We start from the raw sequence: 26,498 nt of genomic DNA on the forward strand, positions 1-26,498 counted from the left end.
TACCATCACGCCATTTCTCGTAGGGGTAGGCAGAGAAAATAGACCGCCACACACGTCTATCCTGGCATACAATCCTAGCCAAAATATTATAGAACAGAAAATTTTATTTTGAATAAGGTATAACCATTATTATTATGTTTTACTTTTGACCCTAATTTTTTATATGACACAGGTAAAAAAATATGCATTATCGATACATCGGCTCTTTTATAAATCTCCGGAAAATCTACGCCACACATCAGTTTCTCGAGTGCCACAACTACAATTTTCCATTTTCTGGGATTTCATCAATGCGACGCAATCTTGAACAAATGTGCTAATAACTTTCCAAACAATACTAGAACTGCTTTCATTACAGGTGAAAATCGGAAATGTCCAATTAAAAATGGTTAATCAGCTAATTTTGACTCTTCATACTGTACAATTCCTGGATTTGTCAAGGTGCCTTCAGACATACTCGTCATTTGACGATCATCAAGCTGCAACAAATGCCGCAAAATGCTCAATTTTAAAATGTTGACGATTGTTAAGAAACATTGAGTACACTTTGTACGCACCGTGCAAAATATGGTAGATTTTTTTTCTTTAATTTTATAATACCTTTGCAAAAAGAATTAATTACGAAATCTGTGAATCTTCTTACAAAATATTTTTTATTTACCATGCGATTTCACTTTTTCCTGTCAGCATACCCAAGAGACATTTTTCAAGAGTATATTTTAATATTTAAGACGAGATTGTTCGAACGGAAAAATATTTTCTGCAAATCCTATCTTCTTATTCTTCTTCCTCTTCTCTTTCTCCTCCTTCTCCCTTTTCTTCCTCTTCACTTTCTTCTTTTTCTCCTCCCTCTTCTTCTCCTTATTCTTTTTCATATTTATTTTCTTTTTTTTCATCTTCCTCTTCTAATTTTTTTCTTTTTTTAAGTATTTCGTACTTAGCGTGCGATTTTCTTCTTCTCCGAATATTGAACTCCAACTGTCTTGCCACCTCTTTAAAGGTCTTCCAGGTTGGTGGCTTGTAAAGTATGGTTGCTTTGGTGGGTACTTCTTGTTTATTATATAAAAAATAGCACAAGGGCGACAACAGTCTCGGCGACAGAAGTCTTCGGTCGGCACAGAGCGCACTGTGCTTATTAAAATAAATATTTTATACAGTCCACTATTTATACAGATATTTTATTTAGTTGAGATCAACAGCCATAATTTTATTGAATTGGCTGCAGCACCAACACACATATTAACATGCACTATAATATTTTAACTTTTTCTGTTTTCTTTACTTATTATTTATTTGTTTATTATTATTTATTTTTTTTATTTTATTGTTACGGTTTTTTTTATTTGTTTTCGGTCAGGCTGTTAAAAATTTCTAGTGACAACAATTTCGCCATTTAACCATGTATACCTTTGTTTAATTTTGAATTAATCACACTATATATTATGGTTAATAAAGATGTATTTATATTATAATTATTATTTATTATTTAATCAATTAGTTTGGTTGTTTAGCAGTATGAAATTTTCTGGTGTAACGATATTTTTTTCTGTATAAAAAGTAACCCGGATCGATTGCCGGTCCTTTAACTATTGTTATGCAAAAAATACAACAATCCGTTAATTTATAGCGACCGTTATTAAGTTTTCTTATTAATTTATTTTTCCACAAAGAATAGTCAATATGGTGAGAATGAAAGATAACGCCAGACGAAGACTACCAAGAAAGATGTGGCATGACGAGATAAACAAAAACAGACAACCAAAGGCATATATGAATACACGTATGAATGTGGGAGAATCTAGGCATGTAAATCAGGATGGACGTGTGTGGCGGTCCGTCTTCTCGGTCTACTGTTACGGGAAAATGACGCAATGGTAGTAGTAGTAGGACATCATCAAGTTAAAAACTCTTGTCCAAGATTCTGGTTCTGTTGCACGTATATATTAAATCCAGAAATCGAGTTTTATACTTAGGTTAAATTATATTTCAACCAATAGGCGTTTATTTTTTTTATAATAAAATCATTTTTATTTAAAAAATATTGTTTTATGCTCCTCGTGTTCAAATTATACAGATGAATATATTATTTCTTACTTGCCTCCACAATTCTACTCCTTAGAAAAACCTCTTACTTTTCCTCGATATCAAATTAATATTTGAATTTCAAATTTACTTATAAATTATTTCTTTTTAACATTTGGAGGTAAGCAGAATTCTTCGTCCTATCTGTTTTTGAGTACCTACGCAAATTTAATATTGTTTTATCAAATAAGAGTTTCATGAATTTACTTGAAACTCTCTGTCTTTATTACACTCGTTGAACAATTATGAAATGTTGAGCAAAGATTAGCTTAAAAATAATTCTTGTAATGCGGTCTTTTCGCGTTTTTTTATTTTATTTATTAATCGAGTCTTGTGTAATGTATTACGAGTCTACATAGGAAACAAGACTTAACATATCTTTCTTATTTATTTAAATGATAAATTTTTATTTTTTGCAATCTTCTAATGAACATTTTCACATCGGATTTGGAAAGTACAATTTGTATAAATATGCAGAATTTTAACACAAAAAATATTTATTATTTCAATGCGAAGAACGAATGTTACGTTAATACAGAAATAAATATTTATACAAGAGAGCATGAAAATATAACTCATAACGAGGAAGACAGAGACGGTGTTTAGTAGCCGGTGTTTGTGTGAAAGAGACAAAAACAGATAAGAAATTCGTTAAATCGGTCAGTTATTGGCAGTAGTCGAGAATGCACGCTAGTTTAATAACCGGCGTATTTATGATGATAATTTTTTATTGATTTCCGGTTATCTTACATACATTCACCCTCGCTCAATGCCAACAATCAACTAAATCTCTTTCTCACAAACACCCGCCACAGAACAGAGACTCTGTATTTCTTGTTATCGGTTCTATCTTCGTGTTCTCTCGTACCACAGATTTATTACTGTTTTTGCATCACATTCATTCTTTGCATAGCAAGGATAATTATTTTGTTGTATTAAAATCGAGCATATTTATACAAATTTTACTTTATAAATCGGGTGAAAAGGTGTTCATTTGAAGATTACAAAGATTAAACTTCATCACTCAAATAAATAAGAGAGATATATCATGTCTTGTATTGTTTGTATACTGTAGTGACATCACAGCCACACAAGGGTTAAAGGTTACTAACAACACGAGTTTAATCAAGTGACAGTGAAAGGATTGTTTGTAGGTAGGTACTAAATTTGACGATTTCAACTCTTGGGGTTAGCAACACCATCTCCCGTTTAAGGCGACACAAAATATTTCTTCAATTACATTTCCGGAGACATTAGGCAGTACATAAACAGAAGCAGTATGTTTTTAAGTTTCTCGAGCCATACTTGTATACAATGTTTGTCGGAAACGCACTTGACGGGCATGACACGTGGCGTCAAAATGACGTCACACCAACTGTTAGCCACATATGATTAATAATGTTTAAATCGGAGAGGGTACTGACACAGAAAACATTATTTTGAAGCCATATAAGGTGGCCCCTTTCAAAGGATAAATCCAATTAGTGAAGGAAATTAAAAAAAAAAAAATCTGCCAATTAGTGGATCAAGCCACTTTTCAGAAGCACATACGAGGCCAAAACATTTTGGAAGCTTAAAACGCCTACATACGAACTAACTTTGGCTCTCTCGGGGCATGGATACATGATGGAATATCTGCATCGCTTTAGGCTGAGAGACGATAGTTGCTGCCCATGTGATGGCATCACTGAGCTGACTGTAAAACATTTTCTAAAATACTGCTCAATGTTCGATAGGCCGAGATGGGAGCTTGAATGCAAACCCAACACTCGGATTGCTACGACAAATAACCCAGCTGAGCTTCTGAACTGTAATGATACAGGAAGAGAGACTGTTCGATTTATTACAGGGACGATCAAGCAGGCTAAGTTATTGAATGGTGGTATTTAGATCTTTTTGTTTTTTTTGTGTCCTTACGATTATTTTTTTTACTATTTGTTAACGTTATATAATATAATTCAAGTGTTGTTTTATTTGTTTTGATTCTGTTTTTATTTTTATTGTTGATATCTACGCTGAAAAAAGTAAAAGTCAACTGAATATAACTTTAAGATAAAACCTTGCAAATAACAAAAGCAAGGCACAAATAGTTTGCAAATATAAAAAAATAAAAAACAATAAAGGTAATGGGTACTTGAGCGACAACTAATAACTTAAAATTGGTACCAAAAATTAAAAGAAGAATTTGACTAAAGTACGCACATATGATTATGTACCTCGATAATAAGATTTTTAATTCTCGTTTTAAATGCATGTTGAAAGGTTATTTAACAATTGATTAAAGACACTTTATTTTTTAAAGCCTTCTTTCTGTGAATTTTCATTTTTTTCATTTTGTTCATTTGCACCACAACAGGCCAGAAGGCCCAATTACGGTAGTAAGTTATAGCACAGAACACCCAGGCTTGACCAATTTTTTTTTTTGTGTTCTCATCGTAAATCTAACCCAAAACATTCCGAGCGTAAATCAAATGTCTCAGCCATTACATCAAGGGGTCCGCTAATTAGGCCTTTATTAAAAACATTTGAGTTTGCAAACTCATGAGACTACAATTATATACTGTGCATATTTTGTATTATTAATAAAAAAATATCTTTTTGAAAAATTTTACCACATTTTTAACATTAAAAATAGTTGAGATTTTTACTATTAAACTTTTTAATGTTTATTATTCTTATTTAAATCAATCTTTCTCCATGGCGTATTTAAACTATTTCTGTCAATATATTTTTTTGTGTTTAATGGGTAAATTATTAACACTCCCTTCACTATGAAAATAACGAATTTGAAGAAAGTTGTTTTATCAGCAAAACCCACGTACATTCAAAAGGATTGTGTAAATATTCCACAACTATGTAGGTACCTACTGAAGCTAAAAGCTCCTCTTGTGGAACGCAAGTTGTCTTAAAGCTTTTCAAAAGCTCGTTATTTATTTTAATTTCAGCTACACGAACTTTCGTTTGAGATTTAATTATTCAACTGTTGTAGTGTGGTTAATTTTTAAAAAATTAACCAAAATGTAAAGGGATTACATCATAACACTTATATTTGAGTAAAATCATTTTATTTTATATTTTATTTATTCATATAAAGATACATATTTCATTAAAATCTCAAAGTAAAGACAATTTCGCCAATTACGGCCTATTGTTTTTTCAGTAAACTATAGCTTATTTCGTTCGTAATTGATAATCCGGGAATGATGTTTATCCATATGGGCGGCTATACAGCAGTAACGCGTTTTTACTTTGGGGTTTAAAGGGTTATTTGTTATGATTTGTCAATTGTTTTTCATTTAATTAATGTGTTTTAGTTTTTGTTTTGCTTTATTTTTGTATTATGTCTCGTGGTTTATTTAATAGATATTATAACTTCGTCATTGTTCTCTTAAGTTTACTTTAAAAAAAATCCAAAATATACTTTAATTATAAGGTCTGCGGCGTAAGTATAGCCTGTGAGCTCGCCAATACTTGACAGATGACAGTAAACATAACCATAGAAAAACATAGCAGTTGAGCTCTCAGAAGTAAAGCAACGTGAATGCAGCAATGATTGAACTACATGTCAATAATATTCTAATAATAAAAAATATTATTTGGCCATACGGAACTTTAAAGCACACCTTGGTTTGATTACTAATAGTATTTTAACGGTTAGGTAGGTGTATTTAAAAAAAAATGTTGCGCACCTGAAAAAAGCACAAATAATTATGTTTTTGTAAATGATGTCAGTAGCGACACTCAGAGAGTGGCTTTGTGACGTTTTGACATTTTTTATAAGAAATTCATGGCGCAGCCGAAATACTGTTATAAAAACGAGGATGTTTTTGTTGATTGACGTTAGCAGGCGCTACCCAGGGGCGACTTTGTGACGTGAGAAATTATTTAAAAAAAGAGATTCATGGCGTAGCCGAAATATTCTAATTAAAACGAGGATGTTTTTGTTGATTGACGTTAGCAGGCGCTACCCAGGGGCGACTTTGTGACGTGAGAAATTATTTAAAAAAGAGATTCATGGCGTAGCCGAAATATTGTAATTAAAACGAGGATGTTTTTGTTGATTGACGTTAGCAGGCGCTACCCAGGGGCGACTTCATGACGTGATGAAATTATTAATTTAAATATTTTTGTTCATTTTACATAGCGTAGCCGAAATAAGAAATTGCGTGGTGTTTCGAAATTTAACCGTGTAGGTAGCGGCCCAGTTACAATATTATTTTTGTATTTGTATAATTCCTGTTTTATAATGTTTATGTATTTATCGCTATAAGAATAAAACTAAAGATAGTTTTTACTTTTAATCGCTATTCGTTTTTTAAATTATGTTTGTAACACTCAATAATATTTATTTTTCAGGTATTCAATGTTATTTTTGCATTTTAATTAATATTGTTAATATAAAGCGTATTTTTATTTATTTGAATTTACTAGACTGTTTTTATTACAAAAAATAAAAATGCATATTTCTCTATGTATTTTTCTGTTATAAACAATCTATTAAAATAATACACATCAAATTTCCATTGTCTGTTGATTTGATTTGCAATCTTCTTTTTTTTCGATGGTTAAAACTCTAGGAAATTCAAAGACAATAAAATTTTTACTGTCATATATTGGCGAGCTCACACGCTATACATAGCCCAGGTCTGCATTATGTTGGATATTTTTTTTTTTTTTTCATCTATTATATTTTTTTCTTTGCATTTTACAAAAGGTATACCTAAGTTACAAATGCACAAAAAACTATTCAATTAACACAAACAAATCCCTCAAATGTATGGCCTGTGTGTGGGTATACATTTTATTTTAAATTGAAATTAAGTCTACTAGAAGAAAATGATAGATATCAAAAAGTTAAACAATAAGTGCCTTTATTAGAACCCATTTTTTTTGTCGCTAAGGTTGAGAAAGTTGCAATAAAAGTATATTCAATTAATTTAAAAAAGAAGCTATTTAAATCTGCTTTTTTTATCCATAATTTCAACAAAAATTTCAACCGAAACAAATACCAAAAATTGATCTTAATCATACTGTCCTTATGAAATGTATTGAACAGTATTGGAGCTATAAAAAAATACTATCTTTACCCTGATTTCGGATTGACAATAAGAGATTTCAAATAAAGTATTCAATCAATATTTTTTTTTAGGAAATTAATGTTGGAGCATAAAAACATATTGAATACATTTCTGGTAGTAAATTTCTCGTAGCTTTAAAAATTCAGCTTCCTGAAATAATTGGTTGGAGGGAAAAGTAAAACTTTTACGAAGTATAATTTTAATAATTAGTTTTTGTACGGTTTCTTAAAGTCAGTATAATCATTATTGGCTCCTCCCCATCTGATTATTCCACAAGAAAAAGAAGACTGTATAAGAGCATGATAAACCATTTTGCTTGTGTTTATTATGCATTATACATTATTATAAAATATGTGTTACATATCGTGGGCATACAAGAGAAATTGACCAAGTGACAAAATCAATAATGTTCAGAATGGCCATTTTAGTGATTTCCTAGAGTTCAAATGCTTCTCAAAGATCTGATTTTTCAAGTGGGTGGTTAGTCATCATAAATTATAAGTACGTCACTTTCAACATCAATGTAAAGTAAAAACGTATTTCAAAAACATTATCACCTTTAAACAAATTAAAAAATTGAAAAACTTAGTCAATTTTGCCTGTAAAATTTGTCATGAAATTTTTCAGATAATTGTTTCATTCATTGAGGGAGGTTGTATTTTATTTTATAACTATAAATTATGTTTTTGGGATTTTTTAATATTTAAAAAGGTTAAATTAACACAGAAATACAAAATAAATGAAAAGAACAAATATTTAAATGTGTTACGTAATAATATAAAGAATAAATTTTATTATTTAACTTTTTATAAAAAAAAACATATCTGTCAAATACAAAACGTATACTAACTTACTAACTACAAACTACTAACTAATATCTACTAACTCTAACTAACTCTCCACTAGTGACATCGACCTACGAGTAAAATTGACTAACTGTTACTTGGTTAATTCTTTGGATCTTAAATTTACTAAAAAAAAGTGACTATGTGTATTGGTCAGTTTTACATGTCAAAAATCTGTGAGCTTCTATCAAATGGTCACATATTTAAAAAACTAATTTTTTTTGGAGTGTCAGATTGACTTGACATTTTAACCAGTCAAGAATTATGCTAATACAATGTCAAAAAGTCAATAATCTCAATTTCGACAGTTTTGCAAATGATCACTTTTACTTGTATAACCACGATATATTTAATAAAAAAACTTTGTAGTGTATGTTATATTTCTAAATTTATTTCTGATATTATACGGGATTAAAGCACGTTTAGGTACTTGCCACGAGATTTTGTATGCCCATAGAATAAACCTATTACATGCAAATAATACATAGGACTAAATTCTCAACATACATGGAAGCTGTCTTTGCGGGATGCTTATCTGGCTTGAGCTGTCTTAACCCTAATTCTGAACATCAGATTTGTAGATCGGATATATCCGTGTACGTGAATACATCGCATATCAATATTGTAGGTATCTAAACGAGGTCCTATATGAGGTCCTATATGAGGTCCTCAGTATCAAAAATGGCCAAACGCTGAAAATAGTATCAAAAGCGGTCAACTGCATATCAAATACTTAGTAAAAAGAGCGTTTCTTGTTATTTTAACCAACAGGATAATTTTATGTTTTTTAATATTAGAAATCAAACACTGATTTGAGCCTACTTAACACTTTATTCTATATTTTTACAAACATATAAACGAAAATTTCGTAACAATTGTTTCATATTATGTTATAATGAACTAACAAGGCGAAACAGTTGTCGCGAAATTTTAGTTTTTATATTTGTAAAAATAAAATAAAGTACTTAATGTTATTAAATATTTGTATATAACCACTTACCGACTTTTCAATGTCTATCGGTTTGGTAAAGGTGTATAGTGGGTTTTGCATGTTGGTTTGCATGCTGGTTTAATTGGTGTTCTGACAAAGAGACGGGTACGTCTCGAAACCGGTAGATATAGAAAAGTCGGTAAGTGGTTATATACAAATATTTATAAAAATGTTTGACCTCAAAGTTCATGCTATAAATATTAATAATATAAAATAAAGTGTTCAGTAGACTAAATTTAAGAGTGGACTGTATTGTTAAGAAGGTCGGTTTCGCAACTCCACTAACCTGATGATGAATGAAGCGTGACGAGTTCTGGAACCCTGGTGAAGCTGGCGGTCGGAAGACGCTGGCATAGCTTATCTGGATGGATTTGGCGGTTTAAAATGACGCAGGCACAGCTCGCTTGTGGAAGTATTAGGAAAGCACTTCACTCGTTAATGTTAGATTTTGTACTGAGTATAAAATTTTTGATCCGGCACTCACACATAGAATTATTGTTGCGTACAGTGCGCTAGGAAATGGGAATAACAAGTAAGCAAGTATAGATTTGGTCCGAACAAACATTAAAAAGTGCTATTACAGATTTACGTTTTTTTTTTAAAATAAGTATGGGGTCGTTTGGCCATCTTTGATACTGGGGGCCTCATATCTACTGGAATATCCTAAGCATCTTACGCCTTCGCTTCATAAGTTTGATAGTATTAGAGATGGGCGTTTCGGTTATTTTTTCAAAAGTAACAATAACAGTTCCTCGTGGTTTAATGGTCAGCGCGTTTGCCTACCATGCAAGGAGTCTCAAGTTCGATTTCTGACATGGTGGATATGAAATATTTATTAAAGAGGGTGTATTCAAACTAGAATATGTCATAGTCCCTGAATTGGTACTTGACGCTTAAGACTGATCATCTTACCTTAATGTTACAAAAAATATCAAAAAAAGCTGCGATGGATGTACCAATGCAGTGCCATATGCACCATTAGGTAGGGAAATGGTATGATGACAGTGAAAGTTACTTTTTCACAAATTAAACTGTTATGTAAAACCGTTTTTAAACAACAGTTTACATCCACGTAGGTACAAAAACGGACACAAGAAACTGCTGAAACATAAAAAAAAATCTGTTTTCGAAAAATGCCTGCCAATGTTCAACTGTTTGTTTTAACCAAATAAAAAAAAGTGAATCTGTCAGCGCGTTTGCCTACCATGCAAGAGGTCTTGGGTTCGATTACCGACATAATTGACATAAAATATTTATTTAAAGGGTTATTTTTACACTAGTATATTTCATAGTCCCTTGACTGGTACCTGAAGCGTGAGACTGATCATCTTACCTTCATGTAACAAAAATAATCAAGATACGCCGCGATTGGTGTACCAATGCAGTTCTATATACACCATTAGGTGCGGAAAGGAAAAGATGAATAAAAAATACAAAGTAAAACATTGTGTTCGCTAATTTAAAATTATATATTGATTTTACTGTAGGAAACAAGAAGCTTTAGTTTCATTAGATGGTAAATTTTTACTTTTAACCGACAATCTCTCTACCTACCATGAAATAACTTATCTACAATACCGCAGGGTGTATGCGGACCAACTACTGCTTCACAAAATTATGACATGAATAGTTGACTGTGCAGAATTACTTAGTTTGATAAAAATACGTGTTCCAGCCAGGATTTGTAGACGGTACCACCTGTATCATGTACCAATAAGTAAAACATCTTATATTAAAAATGATTTTTTTCGTACGGCTTTTTCAGGGAACACTACCAAACTTAAAGACAGACTACACAAACATCACTCAGTCAGATTTAAAATTAACACATTTAAATGCACTATGTAACTTAAAATACACTATAATAATAAATATGTACATCTCCCTCCCCTCTTTATTCTCTCTTCGTGCATTTTTGTCCTTATCCCGCCCCATTTACAATAACTGTTTATTTTTTTTTTAAAGTATTGTCTGTGATTGTCAGAAAAATTTGTATGTAAAAATAACAGTTTTGTATGTTTAAATTTATATGTAAATACATGCATAAAATAACTGTATTATATTTTCTTTACTAACTTGGTTAACTCTGTGGAAATCTGTTATTGGTTCATTTCTTGGTGGAACTGCATTTTAATCATAATAATAAAAACGAAATACGGTCACAGGTAAAAATTATAAATAAAAGGGGAATAAAACTATATACGTACTTTAATTATAATGATATACACGTTTTTTTTACTATAAATATGTAACTGTTACAACAACAACAACAACAACAAACCATCACGCCGTTTCCCCGTAGGGGTAGGCAGAGAGGATAGAACGCTATAACGCTCTATCTTGGCATACAGACCTCGCTTCCTCTACATTCATACATCTTCTCATGCACGCACGCCGATTATTCCTACTTTTGATATGTCCATCTTCATGTATTTGATGGACTTGATCGTGCCATGTCTTTCTCGGTCTTCCCCGTTTTCTGCATCCATCAACATTTGGATCTGACGACTCAATAAGGCCTTTGAAAATAACATTTTCTATCACAACAGCTATACTAGCATACAAATTGGTATATTTTGTTAAAATCACATGATTAACATACGATTGTTTGGTTCTAGTACCAGTGTCGTACATTTACTTATATTCTTATTTGTTCACCATCCGCACCAAATTTGTGATTTGGCTTCAAACACCCATACTGTTTTTGGTATTTATAGCACTTACTTTGTGGTTCATTGTTATATTTTAGAGGTGTAAATATAATGCCTTTGTTTTATGAACCACTTTTTAATAACAAAACCGACTGGCTTCGGCAACTACACGTTGCCATCTTCAGCAACGTAACGCCGGCATTCTACACAAATAGCAATATTGGAAATTTTATTAAAAATACAAAACACAAAACAAATAAATTAGATAAATCATCATGATCATCATCGTTGCCTTTCCGCACCTAATGGTGCAAAGGGGACTGCATTGATACATTAATCGCAGCGTATATTGATTATTTTTGTTAAATGAAGGTAAGATGATCGCTTCAGGTACCAGTCCAGGGACTATGAAATATTCTAGTGTGAAAACATCCTTTTAAAAAAATATTTCACATCAACCATGCCGGGAATCGAACCCGAGACCTCTTGCACGGCAGGCTAACGCGCTGATCAAAACAAATAAATTAGATAAATCATGTGTGTACATACATACATACTTGCTACGATTGCAGTTCCTTTTTTACAGAAAAATGCGATGACACATGAGATGTCTCAATAATATAAATTTTTCGGAATTTGTCGAACATATTTTGACAAATATAATCACTCCTTTAACTTCATCATCATCATTCCCTTTCCACACCTAATAGTGCATAGGGCACTGCATTGGTTCACCAATCGCAGCGTATCTTGATATTTTTTGTGACATGAAGGTAAGATGATCAGTCTTCAGTTCAGGGACTTAAAATATTTTGAACCCGTAAAAAATAGAAAAAAAAGTAAGAAAGCAACACATATTGATAAAAAGATTAAAACAATTTTGATTGAACAAAATAATTGATAATTTATTTGTAAATTTTTGTAAACTTTTGATAAATAAATTTAAAAAATAAAAAACCCGGGACCCCAACCGTTGTTGACGCGTTCGCCAACCACCACACTACGAAGCAAACTTGTCTGCACTTGATTTCCCTTTTGAGCATTTTTATTTTTATTTGAGAGTAGCTATCGGGAGAAAATCATTCGTCCAGGGCATAGTGTCTATTAACACACAAAACTGTATTATTTATCCGTCCGGACACAAACTCATTAATACTCTTCAATATTTATATTTTTCACCATTCATCAGCAGAAAATTAAACAAGTGGCTTTCGTGGGAAATGGGTAAGATTTCACTCACTCACGGAAGTTTCTAGGCTCAATTCCCGGTAAGAACATAATAATTAAATGTGATTTTATCTAGATTGGATGTTTTGTTTCTGTAATTCACCACAGTGAAATAGAAAAAAAGCAGATTATAATAGATGTGTCGTCTTATGAAACCATTTTTATTCTAAAAATATAAAATAAATAAAAAATTAATTCCGTATTTTCTTTTAGATATAATAATTTGACAATTTTTGTGTGTAAAAAGTGTAAAAACTGAAAAATTCCTTACCTAGTAGGTGAATTAGTTCAGCCGGATGAATCTCACCCACATGATCAAAATTTCAGCTATTTAACTTCACAAAAGTCAACAGATGTAATAGTTGAGGATATGTGGATTTTCAAACATGGGCAGAATGGTGCATGTTACACAGTGTGTAAAGTGGTCACCTTAACCAGCCAATGACAGGTCATAAGCTCTGTAAATGCATTGACTTCCATATAAAAAGTTTTCCATCCCTGTTGCAACAAATTAAGATCATATTTATATCATTTTATCTCGGGTCTTCTTGGTACCTCCCCTTCAGGAACTCGTGAATTTTTTCACGCTTAGGCTCGGAAAAGTTGAAGAAAAATCATTTTTTTAAATGCACGATAAATGCTTCACGATAACATTACTGTGTAATACAATAACAGAAGATGTTCCACATTCGTAAAAATATGTATCAGGCAAATTAATATTTTGTTTTTTTTTTCAGATCTGTTGCCTCTCAACTGATACTCGGCCAATCAGTGATGGCTGAAACCTACGACCAAGTGACAATATACTTTAGTGATATAATCGGCTTCACCCAAATATCAGCGGAGTCTACGCCACTGCAAGTTGTGGACCTTTTGAATGACCTCTACACGTGTTTCGACTCGATAATAGAAAACTTCGACGTGTATAAGGTAAGGTGTAGCTATTAGTATAATCGGTTATTAATCGAATATTTTGGTTTTAAAAAAAAAGGCTTTTGCCATAGTCAATGTTATAATATGTTTTTTGTGACCCTATGGCAAGAACATGTTAACATGCAATTAAGTCATTTTGAAATATTTACATTTATTAACAATGCCACACCAATTCATCTTTAAAAGAGCATAGTTCAAAATATTCGTTACTGTGGTTTTGATATTGTATGCCGTTTTCAATCTCTGAATTCGATTTCATCGGAAAGAGCATGCGTAAATTAATTGAAAATTGTTTTTTATTGACATTCCATGGTGGAAATCTATTGTAATTAGACAAGAACTTTATGGACGATAAGTAAGATCGGACTATAAGACTCACCCCAAAATTTATCTTTCAATTTTTAGAAGAAGAAAAAAATTGCCCGTCTGGACGCATCGGACCGTAAGACTCAACCTACGGTTGAATTTTCAGAGTGAAAAAATGCGTCTTAATATCTGAAAAATACAATAGTTAAAATACTTGGCACAATTCCACTAATTTATTTGTCCAATTAGCGGTTTCACTCTCTGAAGGGTATTTTAAGTCTAGTTAATAAATATTTTTTAGACAAAACTATTTGTTAACATGTTCTAGCCATAGGGTCGGGTCTCCTTTTGAGAACTTTATTTGTAAATATATTACACCAGATATCTCTGTTTTTCTTTATCAAGAACATTAACTCAATTAATATTGAAAAATTTATTTTTTCATAAAATTTTCAAAATTCACAGAAAATAACAAATAAGGTACAACAAGGACGATGAATACCTTAAAGAATGTAATATGGGAGTCTTAACTTTTCCAGTCTTAGCATTACAGGGGGTTCATTCCCGAAGGGGTGAAATCCAGTCTTTCGTCTGCAAACATTTGGACAAACTCAAATATTGTAACTTATAAGGTACATTTAATAAATTATTCCGTTTTATTTGACTCAAGCATCCTTTAGATAATGTACGTATTATATCACCTATGCGCTCAGCCAAAAATACAGCGTCTTTGAGGTGAGTTTTATAAAAAAGGCGCTTTAAAAGTTATCCAGGGTAGAAGAAAAAATGATAATTTATAATTATTTATTAAATATTTCATAGATATAATATAAATGTATATGATTTGGTTATAATGTATTCCTCACTGGAAATCCCGTGCCGAAGAACACATTTTACTTTTTTTTTGACAAGTAGGTACTGGTTTTTTTTCCATATTTTGGTTTATTTAAATTCAAAAAAATATTCCGAGTGCGTTATTTATCAATGTTAACAAACCTCATAATATTTTTTTATTTTTTTTTTATTATTAATAAAACATATAATACAAAAAATACATATTATACTCCCAGGAGTTATTAGAAACTCATTTGGGACCGTTCATAAGAAAAAACATTTTTTTGACAATACATAATATCATACAAATTAATACATCCGAAATAAAAAGAAAACATTATTGTATGAGAGACATAAAACACCATCTTTTATAAACTACATTAATAATTTTCAATTTCAAAAAAAATTAAGAAATATTTTTTAATTGCGACACTTCTGGATTTTTTATAAAGTTTTTCGTGTCTTAGCTCATCAGGCAGTTTATTATATTCGGAATGGCCAATATTTTCTAAGGACCTACTGCCAAGCTTTGTTGAGCATATATAGCATATTAATTTTATTTTCTTCAATACATAGTCATTTTATAACAATGGAACTCAAATCTAATGTGTATCTAGGAAGCATGTTTTAAAGAGATGAAAGAGTAGAAAGAAATGTTGAAAGGAGAGTGAATATGGGCAACAAAATGAAAGCTAAACTGGCAGTGCACAACGGAGTTTTAGTCCCAACTTTTGTATGAAATTGAAACATGGAACTAGCAAAGGAAAGATAAAAGTCTAGTGAACGTGTTTAAAATGCAATCTCTTAGACGAATGTGTCGGAAACCAATGTATGACAGGGTTGCAATTTATGAAATCAGGCGAAAGTGTAAATCTTATTCAGTCTGCTTTAACTGATAAGAATAAGAAAGGGTATCTGATATGGTTTGGTCATGTAGAACGAACGCATGACGAAAGAATGGTAAAACAAGTATGTATGGCGAAAATATACGATAGCGTGAGATGAAGACGACCAAGGAAGACGTGGCATGATCAAATAAACCAAAATCTTAAGTCTTGTCATGTCAAATGCAGGCAGAACCGAAGGACATTTATGACAAGATGTATGAATGTGGAAGAAGCTAGAAATGTATGCCAGAGTAGACTTGTGTAGCGGTCCGTTCTCTCTGCCTACCCCTTCGGGGGAATGGCGAGATGGTATTAGAGGTAGCAGTTAAACGAAACGCGTCGCACTATACACTCTGGTATATTTAAAAAAATAAAAGTAGAACTAAATCCAATGAAAGCAACAATGTTTGAGTATGTCCAAATGCTTGCAGACTGGCTGGATTTCCTCATTTCCTAGGGAGTTATTTATATTTTTATTTATTTAAACAGAGAGGGAAAACATTTTTAGAAGGGAATATGGAAGTCTAAACATTTACAGGGCTTACGACCTGTCATTGGCTGGTTTAAGTGGCCACTTTACAAACTGTGTAACATTTACCATTCTGCCCATGTTTGAACATACACATTTCCTCAACTCTTCCATCCGTTGACTTTTGTGAAGTAAAAGAGCTGAAACCGTTATCACGTGGATGAGATTCATCCGGCTGAACCCAATAACCTACTAGGCAACGCCTGAAAACAATTTTACAATTTGTATACTTCTTCTTTCACCAGGTAGTAATTCAACAATGTTTGAGTATGTCCAAATGCTTGCAGACTTGCTGGATTTCCTTTCTAGGGAGTTGTTCATATTTGACAAAGGTTTCAGCTCTTTTACTTCACCAAAAGTCAACAGATGGAAGAGTTGAGGAAATGTGGATGTTCAAACATGGGCAGAATGGTGAATGTTACTCAGTGTTTAAAGTGGTCACTTAAACCAGCCAATGGCAGGTCATAAGCCCTGTCAATGCCTAGACTTCCATATTTCCTTCTAGAAATGTTTTCCCTCTCTGTTGAAATAAATTCCGATGAAAGAATTTTCTTTTGGATACCTTAACAAACTTTTACATAGAATTCTACAAATTTACTGCATACACAATAAATATATTGCATGTTCTTAAGCCTTTATTTAAATTCCAAATTTACTAAATTCGCTAGCCTGTGCGCGCGTCAGTATCACCACTTTTGTGTCACTTTTTTATTTATTTATTATTATATACAACCAGAAAGCTTTCATGACACATGAAATGGCGTGGGTGGTAGTAGTAGTTGAACTTAAATTAATTAATATGAATGTATGCACGTTCAGCTTAAGTATGAATATCGAATATAATTTAATCAAAATGATTAGCAATATAACACTGTACACCTGACGAGTAATGAAATTATAATAAACACCAAGTTCAATTTGTTTGTTTTCCGGAGGAATAATATTTCACCTGCCATATTCTGTGTTTCTAAAATAATATTATAAACTATACGGGTGCTAGTTAATGTAAGTTTTTTTTTAAATAAGTTATAATTGGGGTTTTATGATTTACTCAAATGTTTTAATTTTGGAGCTATTTTCAAAGAGTTGTCATTATTAGAAAATGGGTTTCAAGTTGCGGTAAAGTGGTGTTCGAACCTCGGACCTAAGTTACTCAATCGCAAATGTTTATCAAAGTGGTCAAAAAGTCCTTAAGCAACTTGACCGATTACGATAAACGTAATTAAATTATCGGAGTCAAATGGCCAAACGATCGCGATATAGCCCGTAATAAATTGTGCACAAATGATTTTAAAATAAAAAACTTTTTTTTTTATTTTAATCACACGAATTGAGACCCACTTTGTTTGTAACGACTTATTTTTACCGAGCGGTTTCAAAGCTACACAAGCTTTTTTATCAATCTTTACTTTATTAATGAATTATATCCAATTTAATTTTAAAAGTGATTACTAAATATAACATCGATACATATGGAGCTCATAAGTCAACTCTTTTTGCAGTGGTGTTTTTTTAAAGATGGAAAGTGTGAAGTTGAAATTTGATTATAAGGAAAAACCATATTTAGTGCTTTAAATTTTGTATTTTTTTTACTTTACCCACAGTTTTGGAGTATTTTTAATATTTTATTAATATAATAATTCAATAATACCAAATAATACAAAAATACGCAAAAGAAAAAAATATACACGTCCAAAAATGTAAATATTTGAATAATGACATTTAATTTTAGGTTTTGTCACAGAACAGGTGAAAGTGTGATAATTATGATCGATTGGTCATTATTTTTATTTTTTTTAGGATGTTCAACAAGAATTCATAAAATACATACATTTTTTAAGCAAGCATTAAAACGTTCTTTATATATATTCTCAATTATAGAACTCCACCATCTTTCATAAATTATATAAAATAAGTGTGTAAAATCAATTTAAGTAATAATAAGGATTAAGTTTATTGAAAGATAAGAATAAAGATTAAATTAAAGAAACAATATTGTGTTAAGAAAAGAAAAGAGAAAATAAAAACATATAAGATGTAATAAAATAGACTAAAATTAATTTACATACACAAAAATAAGGATTAGGCATTTGATTTAAGACACATAGTAATATTTTTTTTATAATCATTTGCTCTATCATGATAAATGTCAAATAATCAATGTTCCATTGAAATTGCTAGAACGATAGACAATCACGGTGAAATTTTTTTATTGGGTCGGTTATTCCACGTCGATAAACATCTGCGATTGAGCAACTGATCCGTGTGACCGCAACACTAACCACGGGACCACAACCGGGATGGCTAATAAAGCTATATTTACTATGGCAAATCGAATTTACTGTTCCAACTCCTAATACAAATGTTATTTAATTGATCAAAATATTGCTACATCATCATCAACAAACCCTCATTACATTCAATGGTGCATTCCTAAAACAAATGCTGCTTCTAAAGGTTAAATTTTAGAGGAAGGTAAGGTAATCAGTCTTACGCTTTAGGTGCCAGTCCCAGGACAATTAAATTAAAGCCACCTTTTAAAAAACAATATTCCATGTCAACATCAAGCATGGTAGGCAAACGTACCAACTACTACACTACAAGGCGGACGTTTCTCTACTCAACTTCTATTTTCAGGATTTTTACCTGAGAGCAGCCATTGAATCAAAACACTCGAAGAGCATTCTGGTTATATTTCACATACTAAACTGTATTCATCATCCGTTTGCACACATACTATACAACACAAATAAATAACACGTTGGAGAAGAAAATTAAGGATTCAAAATATTTACAGGGTTTATGATCTGTCATTGTCTCGTTTGAATGACCAGTGCCCACTTTATACTTTTTAGACGTTTCCTAATCATACAGTGCATTTGACTCGACGGCTACTCTCGAACAAAAATTCTTATAAAATCAAGTGAAGACAAGTCCGCCTAGTAGATAGGTGTTTGGAGTATTCGTCTACCGTACTTGATGTCCCAAGTTTAATTCCTGGAAAGGTGGATATGGAATATTGATTAAAAAGTTGGTTGATTGATTTTGTGTTTATTTTGTAGAACTCCATTATTAAACTTATAATATTAGAAATCAAACACTGATTTGAGTCTACTGAACACTTCATTTTATTTTTACAAATATAAAAACAAAAATTTCGTGACAATTTTTTCGCCTTGTTTGGGCATTTTCAAACGAATGTGGAGATTAGATGAATTGAATGTCCTTATATAGTTATATAATTCAAGGTATTTAAGTAGAAAATAAAAATAATATGTTAGTATTACAAATGTTTGTAAAAGGCAAATTTGCCGTTTATGTTAATAAAATAAAATAACAATCCGATAGGATTCCGTTTAACCGGTTTTTAAGTGGCAAATCCTCACTCTGGGATTATAGGTTATTTTGGAAATGCATCAATACGATACAGAGGCGTGTAGATAGAATGTAGAAGGCAGTTAGACACATACACGATGTGTTTTCTGCACGAATTCCCTTGAGTAAAATGTCAAATCGAATTAGTTGATAGTCTGGGATGTCTATTATCAACATCGTGATGAGAAGTATCTTTTGCACGGGGACAAAACAACAGATGGGACAATCTCGTCTAATCCCATCTCCGTGAACGGCTTCGATCACCCAGGACAAAACGCTGGGACCACACGAAAATTTGGCTACAGTACACACATGAGCGCTGCGAAAAAGAACACACGACGACATTTATTGCGAGCGAGTTCTTATTCTTATTCATAGTGGTGGGGGTCAGTGCTTTGCAATCTCTTGACGTCACTGCGACCTGTGAGGGCCTATTGTGACGGGTCCCCGTGACTAGTTCTCGCCTTCCAAGCCCAGGTCTACACAGAGCCTGGCTATTGTGTGGAAGGCGAGAGTTTACATTTTATTTAATTTATTTGTGATTTTTACAGCTATTTACATTAAAAATAAGTAGAAATTTACTAACAATACTAGAGTCAATCAAAAAAATCCACTGTTTATATAATAAAACAAAATATATAAGAAAAGAGTTTACAAAATTACATGTGTGCGACTTTTATATTCATGTATGTGTATATGAATGTGTGCGAATGAATGTGTGAGGGTGTGTATGTGTCGGTGAGTAAATAAAAAAAGTAATTGAAAATGTGTTTGAGAGAGAACTAGGTAAGAGGTTTGACTATAAAGAAAATAAAAATAAACAGTTTGTATTTACTTTCGAAACATTTTTAGAAAAAATAATCTTAAGTAATGTTATGTTTTGATTGTATTTTTTAAAAGTATACTAAGTGTGAAAACTTTATTCTGAATAAAGCATTTTAATTCAAAATTTAATTGGTACATATCGAATGAATAATGTAATATAACACGGTAGGCAGTAGGTAACCACAAAATGCAGCGCATACGATGTGTTGTCAACAATAAACAAGGTAGGTATGACTATACGCGTGCGTTGGTGCAAAATGATACATATATTACTAGTGGACGCGACAGGCGATGTCCTGCCCAAACGTTGGCTTGCCTGCTATTAGCTTGGGAAAATACTATTCATTGATAAGTAGGTACTCAGTTACTTGTTAATGGTTAAATTCCAAAACTAAAAATTATTAATATTCAAATATTGAATTTAAGAAGGTACTTAGGAGTTGAGTTCCAAAACATAAAATGATATTTTTTTAAATACAGAACTGTTTTTGCAAATGTCAAACTCTGCTCTTCTAACAACAGGGGTGCACTATATTTAGGATTGCGATTTATTTTAATGTATTAAATGTCAGTTAATATAATTTAAGTATCACCAAAAATCAAATTAAAATAAATAAATCGGAAGAAATTATACGGAATTTATTTTCAAAACAGTGTCTATCATCAGAAATATAGCTATTTTGTTATTGTGACAAAAGTTCTAATAATAGAATTTTCGAACAATTTTAAATCAAGAGTCTTTTCACAATGTTTTTTTTTATTTTTTTTAAATAAATATTTTCGTTCTTATAATTTCCACAAATATTAAACATTTTGTGACCATTTTCAACGAGTTGTGAATAACTAACTATTAGAAAATATAAATCAAGTTTGGGTAGAGAGGGGTTCGATCCTCGGATCTCTGATCCGTGAGTTCGCAACACTAGCTTCGGGATTACAACCCATTTAATAATTCAATCATAAAATTTCTTTCCTAAATAAATGATCACTGAATCAGTCGTCTTTCATGAAAAATGACCAATTTACGACGTTTTTAATCAGAAATAACAAAGCGTCACGCCGCGCCGTCTTCCCGTAGGGGTAGGCAAAAATACTCAAATGTCAAAATCACACTGTCTTTGCAGAAATCGCAGCCAAATTGTTAGATCAGCCACTGAACTGAGCGGCTAGACTGTTCATTAAATGCCGGCATCCAACTGAATGGCTGTGCCGTTCGTTGAATGGATGTTTAGTGAAAGGGTTGAACGTCGCTTAGCCTCTTCAATTTTCATACGATTACAACAATAATATTCGTTTTTATTTTAAAAATTATTTTGTCATGTGAGGTTAGCTTAGGGATACATTAGGATAAGTTGATTATAATAATTTGAAAAAAATTATTTTTTTTTCAGTAAATTTAATCCCTTATTGAACTTAATAATTAATCATTAATATAACTAGTTTACTAAAATACATTTTTAAAATGGTTATTAAACTTTACTCCACCCAACCTATCCGAACCTTAAAATATCACCTTGTATAGTTATAAGCAAGGGATATCAAGTAACACAACAAAGGAAAAAAAAAAAAAAAAAAACCTATCCGAACCTAATCCGTGGTTTTTGGGTTTGGCCGTTTCTAAAGGGCTTACACCCAGCCAACACGTTGAACGTTGAGTTATCTTAATTCATTCAACGAACAGCTTAGCCACTCAGGTGAATCCATGGCTGATTTGACTATTTGGCGGCGACACATATTATACTTGGCTTTCTATTCGTTTATGTACCTTTAAATTTATAGTTCCCAATTATTCTGACTTACATGTCCTAACTTTGAGTGTACGTTGAATTCGTTCATGTCATATCATTCTCGATCTTCCTCGTTTTCTATATCCATCAAAAACATATTTAAAGTATTTTTTTTCATTTACACATGCATTATTTAGAAGCGATTTCACAGAAAAAACGACGTTTGAGGTTTAATGCGTATTTATGACGTTACCACGCCTTGTAGTCTCTTTATAGGCCACGTATCTTCATTCTTCACGTATCCATGGCGTGAACGTACTGCAGGACGTTACTCTTATGTAGACGGACGTTTTATGTGCAGCACTGTTAGTTTTGCAGAATATAATGTATTATATTCAAAATAAAGTGATGACTTGCTTCTTCGGGCGTTGCTGTATATTTGCGTACTGCGCTGAACTCGACATGTTTACACCAGCTATCACGTTATGTTCATGGTACATACAAAATTTAATAAGTGCAGATATTGTTTTTCGACATTATTAACCAATTCCAATCCTTATTTTACCAATTTAATTATTAACTGCCATACATTATGAGGGACGGTACCACGAATACATTGTGTACATCATGTGTACCTACTGCAAGTTCGCCATTTGCGTCAACCTAAATATTTTCTGCTGAAAAGGTTATGGCTGACAATTTGTTTCTATCGTGTGCTGTCATTTACATTTTTTATATTGCATCCAACGTGCATTTGACGTTTGTTAATTAAATGCAATATCTAACGAGCAGAAAAAATACATAAAACCTATATTTTCATACGTATAAAACAGAGTTTCATCCATTTTATTTTTTACAAAATTGCAAACGAGTTTTTTGGTCTATATACACCCCCGGTAACATAAATAGCCGAATGACTAATTACACTGTTAGAATCGAAACTGCAATCGTCCGGGTGTATGGCAAGCATCTCAGATATTAAACTACAAGGACTATAGACATCCATATTCTTTAATTTCACTATCTCTTCTTTAAGAGTATTTCCAACCACGCATAAAAACGAAAAAAAAAATCATTCAGTTGACATCACTTCGGAAATAATAAGAGAGATGGCGGTACTATCGTTCGCATCGCGCTCGTGAAACGCGTTAGCCGATCAACATAAAGTTCGGGGTTTCCCTTAACAGGTATCGCTTCTCGGCCTGTTGGCTAAGATCAAAGTGTAGTATCTGTTCTTATCAGCTTAATATCTGATAGTTCCCGCAATGCGGGACCAGTATATTAAACTGATTTATGGAATGTGACGGGATGTTCGGGGCTTGCTCCACTCCTGTCGCGGGTTGGCCCGGCATTGCAGTGCCGCCGGGATCGGCCCATCTTATAATTGAAAGAGGAGTGTCGGTTCTTGACAGACGGTTGTCGCTGGTATGGTGACAGTTTGACGTCTATGAATCGATCCTCGCTGTATTGACACATTACGGAGCGTTTGCTGCGCGGTCTAATGTCCGCGCGCGGGCGCCGCGCGCAATTTGACCACGCGCTGTTTGCGGATCATGGTCATCCTCTCAGCCGATCTTAATTTCGCGAAGTCGGTAATGAATTGGAACGATACATGTAAAATGGGCGTTTCTGGAACAGTCACAGTTAATATGTTACACAAAATCACCATTTTAATTTTTACACAAGAATTTCATACCCACTAGACTGGTACGGAGCGTAAGACTAATCACCTTGCTTTTATGTTACTAAATTTATCAAAATATGCTGCGATTAAAGTACCAATCCAGTGTCCTATGCACTTTTAAAATCAAATAAATCAATCGCGCACAAAAAAGTTTGAAAAAAAGGCTCAAAATAATTATTTTTTTTACCGTATTGGCAATTTTTTCTTGTACTATGAGTAGGCTCAGTATACGAAGGGTCGGCAAGCCAGAAATATTAGTATGCGCCTAATGTTGCAATCCGTTCCTATATGGGCAAATGCCTTAATGGTTGTCGAATATGTTTCCTATAAATAAAATAATATTGTAAAATATTATTTTATTTATCCAACCTATAGAAATAAACAAAACGTTTGGCATTTAAAAAAATTTTCTTTAGATACGTATGATGCTAAAGTCACATTTAAATTGAAATAAAATAAAATAATTTAAAAATCGTAAAAATGATATTTTTACGGTTTATTGAAATCAGCAGCCCAGAATACCTTCGAAAATAGTACCCAACTTCATTTGCTTAAAAAAAAATTACGTCCGCTATTTTGAATTTAAAAATAAACATGCAATTTGAAATTAGAGCCCCCGTTTAAACAAAAAAAGGACACCCATCTTCATTTTCTCGAAAAAGTCTTGTCAGCCATTTTGGATTTCTAAATGAACCTTAGATTTAAAATTAGAACTCTTTTTACTCCTGAAATGGATACCCATCTTTACTTACTCAAAGAAGTTGAGTAGGCCATCTTGGATTTCAAAATGAACATCAAATTTGAAATCAAACCCCCCTTGTGCACCTGTAAAGAACGAACATCTTCGTTTTCTCTAAAAAGTTAAGTCAGCTATCTTTGGATTTCAAAATAAACATCAGATTTGAAATTAGAATTCCCCAAAAAAAAATGTTTTTCCTTTATTAGGGCTTTCTACCAAAACATGGTAACATCGGCCAATAATTCCCTGAAAATGACATCTATCTTCATTTTACAAAAAAAAGTCGCGTCCACCAATATAGAATAAAAAAAATTAAACAAAGATTTAAGTTTTAAAATAAAATTTTAATGCAAATAATACTTACTTTTGCGACACCAATGGTATAGTACCACTGCAGCGATTGTGTTTGTACATGATTACAGATCGTGAAATTTTCGAAGCGAAAAAACGCTACCTTCCGCCTTAAAAGCTATCTCGCAACTGAAGAAATATAGAACTCGACTAGGTTACTTGTACAACGAATAAACAAATTCTCTTCCCATAGTAATTTTTATTAAAAATACTGTAAAAAAAAAATTGACATCGCATTGCAAAGAAAAATACAAGTCGTTACGGAAAACTAATGACTTTATCGGGTTTTTTGATGTTTTGTTACGGTTCTGAAATATTTTTGGTCATTGTTATGCCTATAATTAAGTCACAATATTTGGAACTCGGCAATGCTATTCCAGTGTTTTTTTTAAAATTCCCGATTTTTTTTTACGTAATTAAAGAATTTAACGGCAATCGACTTTAATGACTAGATACTTTATTTTATGGAGTGACGAAGAGTATTTTTTTTTTAGAAATATAAATATTTATTTTCTTTTATAGTAGGAATGCCAAACTCTGTTTGCTGCCCAATTTAGGTGTTTTGACCCTTAATACAAAAAAAATAAAAAGAAAAAAACATATATACATATATATTTATATATATGCATAATAAACAGGGTGTTCATTAAACCCTGTCACATCCGAAACCACGATGGTCAGTATGAGCAAGACAACATATTGGCACATTGAAATAACTTTTTAGAACGAATAAATTTAAAAAAATAAAATATCAAAAAAAAACAAATGGTTGCTTACTTCTGCAGGGAAGAAACGAGGAGGGGGAGGGGGAGTCATATACACCACCGACCGCGCGGCAAAGCCCCCCTCGCTTCTCCCCTGCAGAAGTAAGCAACCATTTGTTTTTTTTAATATTTTATTTTTAAAAAAAATCTTTGTCCTAAATATTTTTTTTTAATATGCTATTATGTCTTCTTGCCCATACTGATCATCGTGGTTTCGGATGTGACAGGATTTAAAGAACACTCTGTATTAATAGATTCTTTTAATCTGAATACAATTCCCTGACGTGTTAGTTAAAGCAGCATAGGTAGTGTATTAACATTTTAAAACCGTTGTATTGTGAACTCACAGATTAGAGATTCAAGGTTCAAACCTTTACATTATCATCAAACCTTTACGGGAAAGTAAGGGGATAATTCTTACGCTTCACGTACCAGTTCAGAGACTTAAATATTTTAGATTAAATCACCTTGTAAATAAATATTTTATGTCAGCCCTCCGAGGAATTGAACCCAGGGACTCAATAATGGAAGGCGAATGCGACAGCCAATAGACAACGAGGTGGACTTTTCGCCACCTGATTTATTTTTTCAGTGTTACCTGAAAGTAGTCTAGTCGATTCTGGTTCTATTCCACACACATGGAACTGTATTTTCCATCCACCTGGACACA

At 32.3% G+C, this 26,498-nt stretch overlaps 1 protein-coding gene and 1 non-coding gene across 2 annotated transcripts in view; both read left to right on the forward strand.

Annotated features, from left to right (window-relative positions):
- LOC148278523 (atrial natriuretic peptide receptor 2-like) overlaps positions 1-26,498 on the forward strand; it is a 231,027-nt gene that overhangs the window by 186,502 nt on the left and 18,027 nt on the right. The window contains exon 5 of the mRNA XM_088231278.1: positions 13,612-13,804. Coding sequence (XP_088087404.1) covers positions 13,612-13,804 — 193 coding nt within the window. The remainder of the gene's footprint in view (positions 1-13,611; positions 13,805-26,498) is intronic.
- On the forward strand, positions 23,480-23,672 carry LOC148278525 (U2 spliceosomal RNA). The gene has a single exon (XR_015823169.1). It is a non-coding gene; the product is annotated as a U2 spliceosomal RNA (small nuclear RNA).

Source organism: Micrasema longulum, unplaced genomic scaffold (assembly GCF_059751315.1).
Source record: "Micrasema longulum isolate JH-2025_06_02 unplaced genomic scaffold, ASM5975131v1 h1tg000867l, whole genome shotgun sequence".
Lineage (NCBI taxonomy): Eukaryota > Metazoa > Arthropoda > Insecta > Trichoptera > Brachycentridae > Micrasema > Micrasema longulum.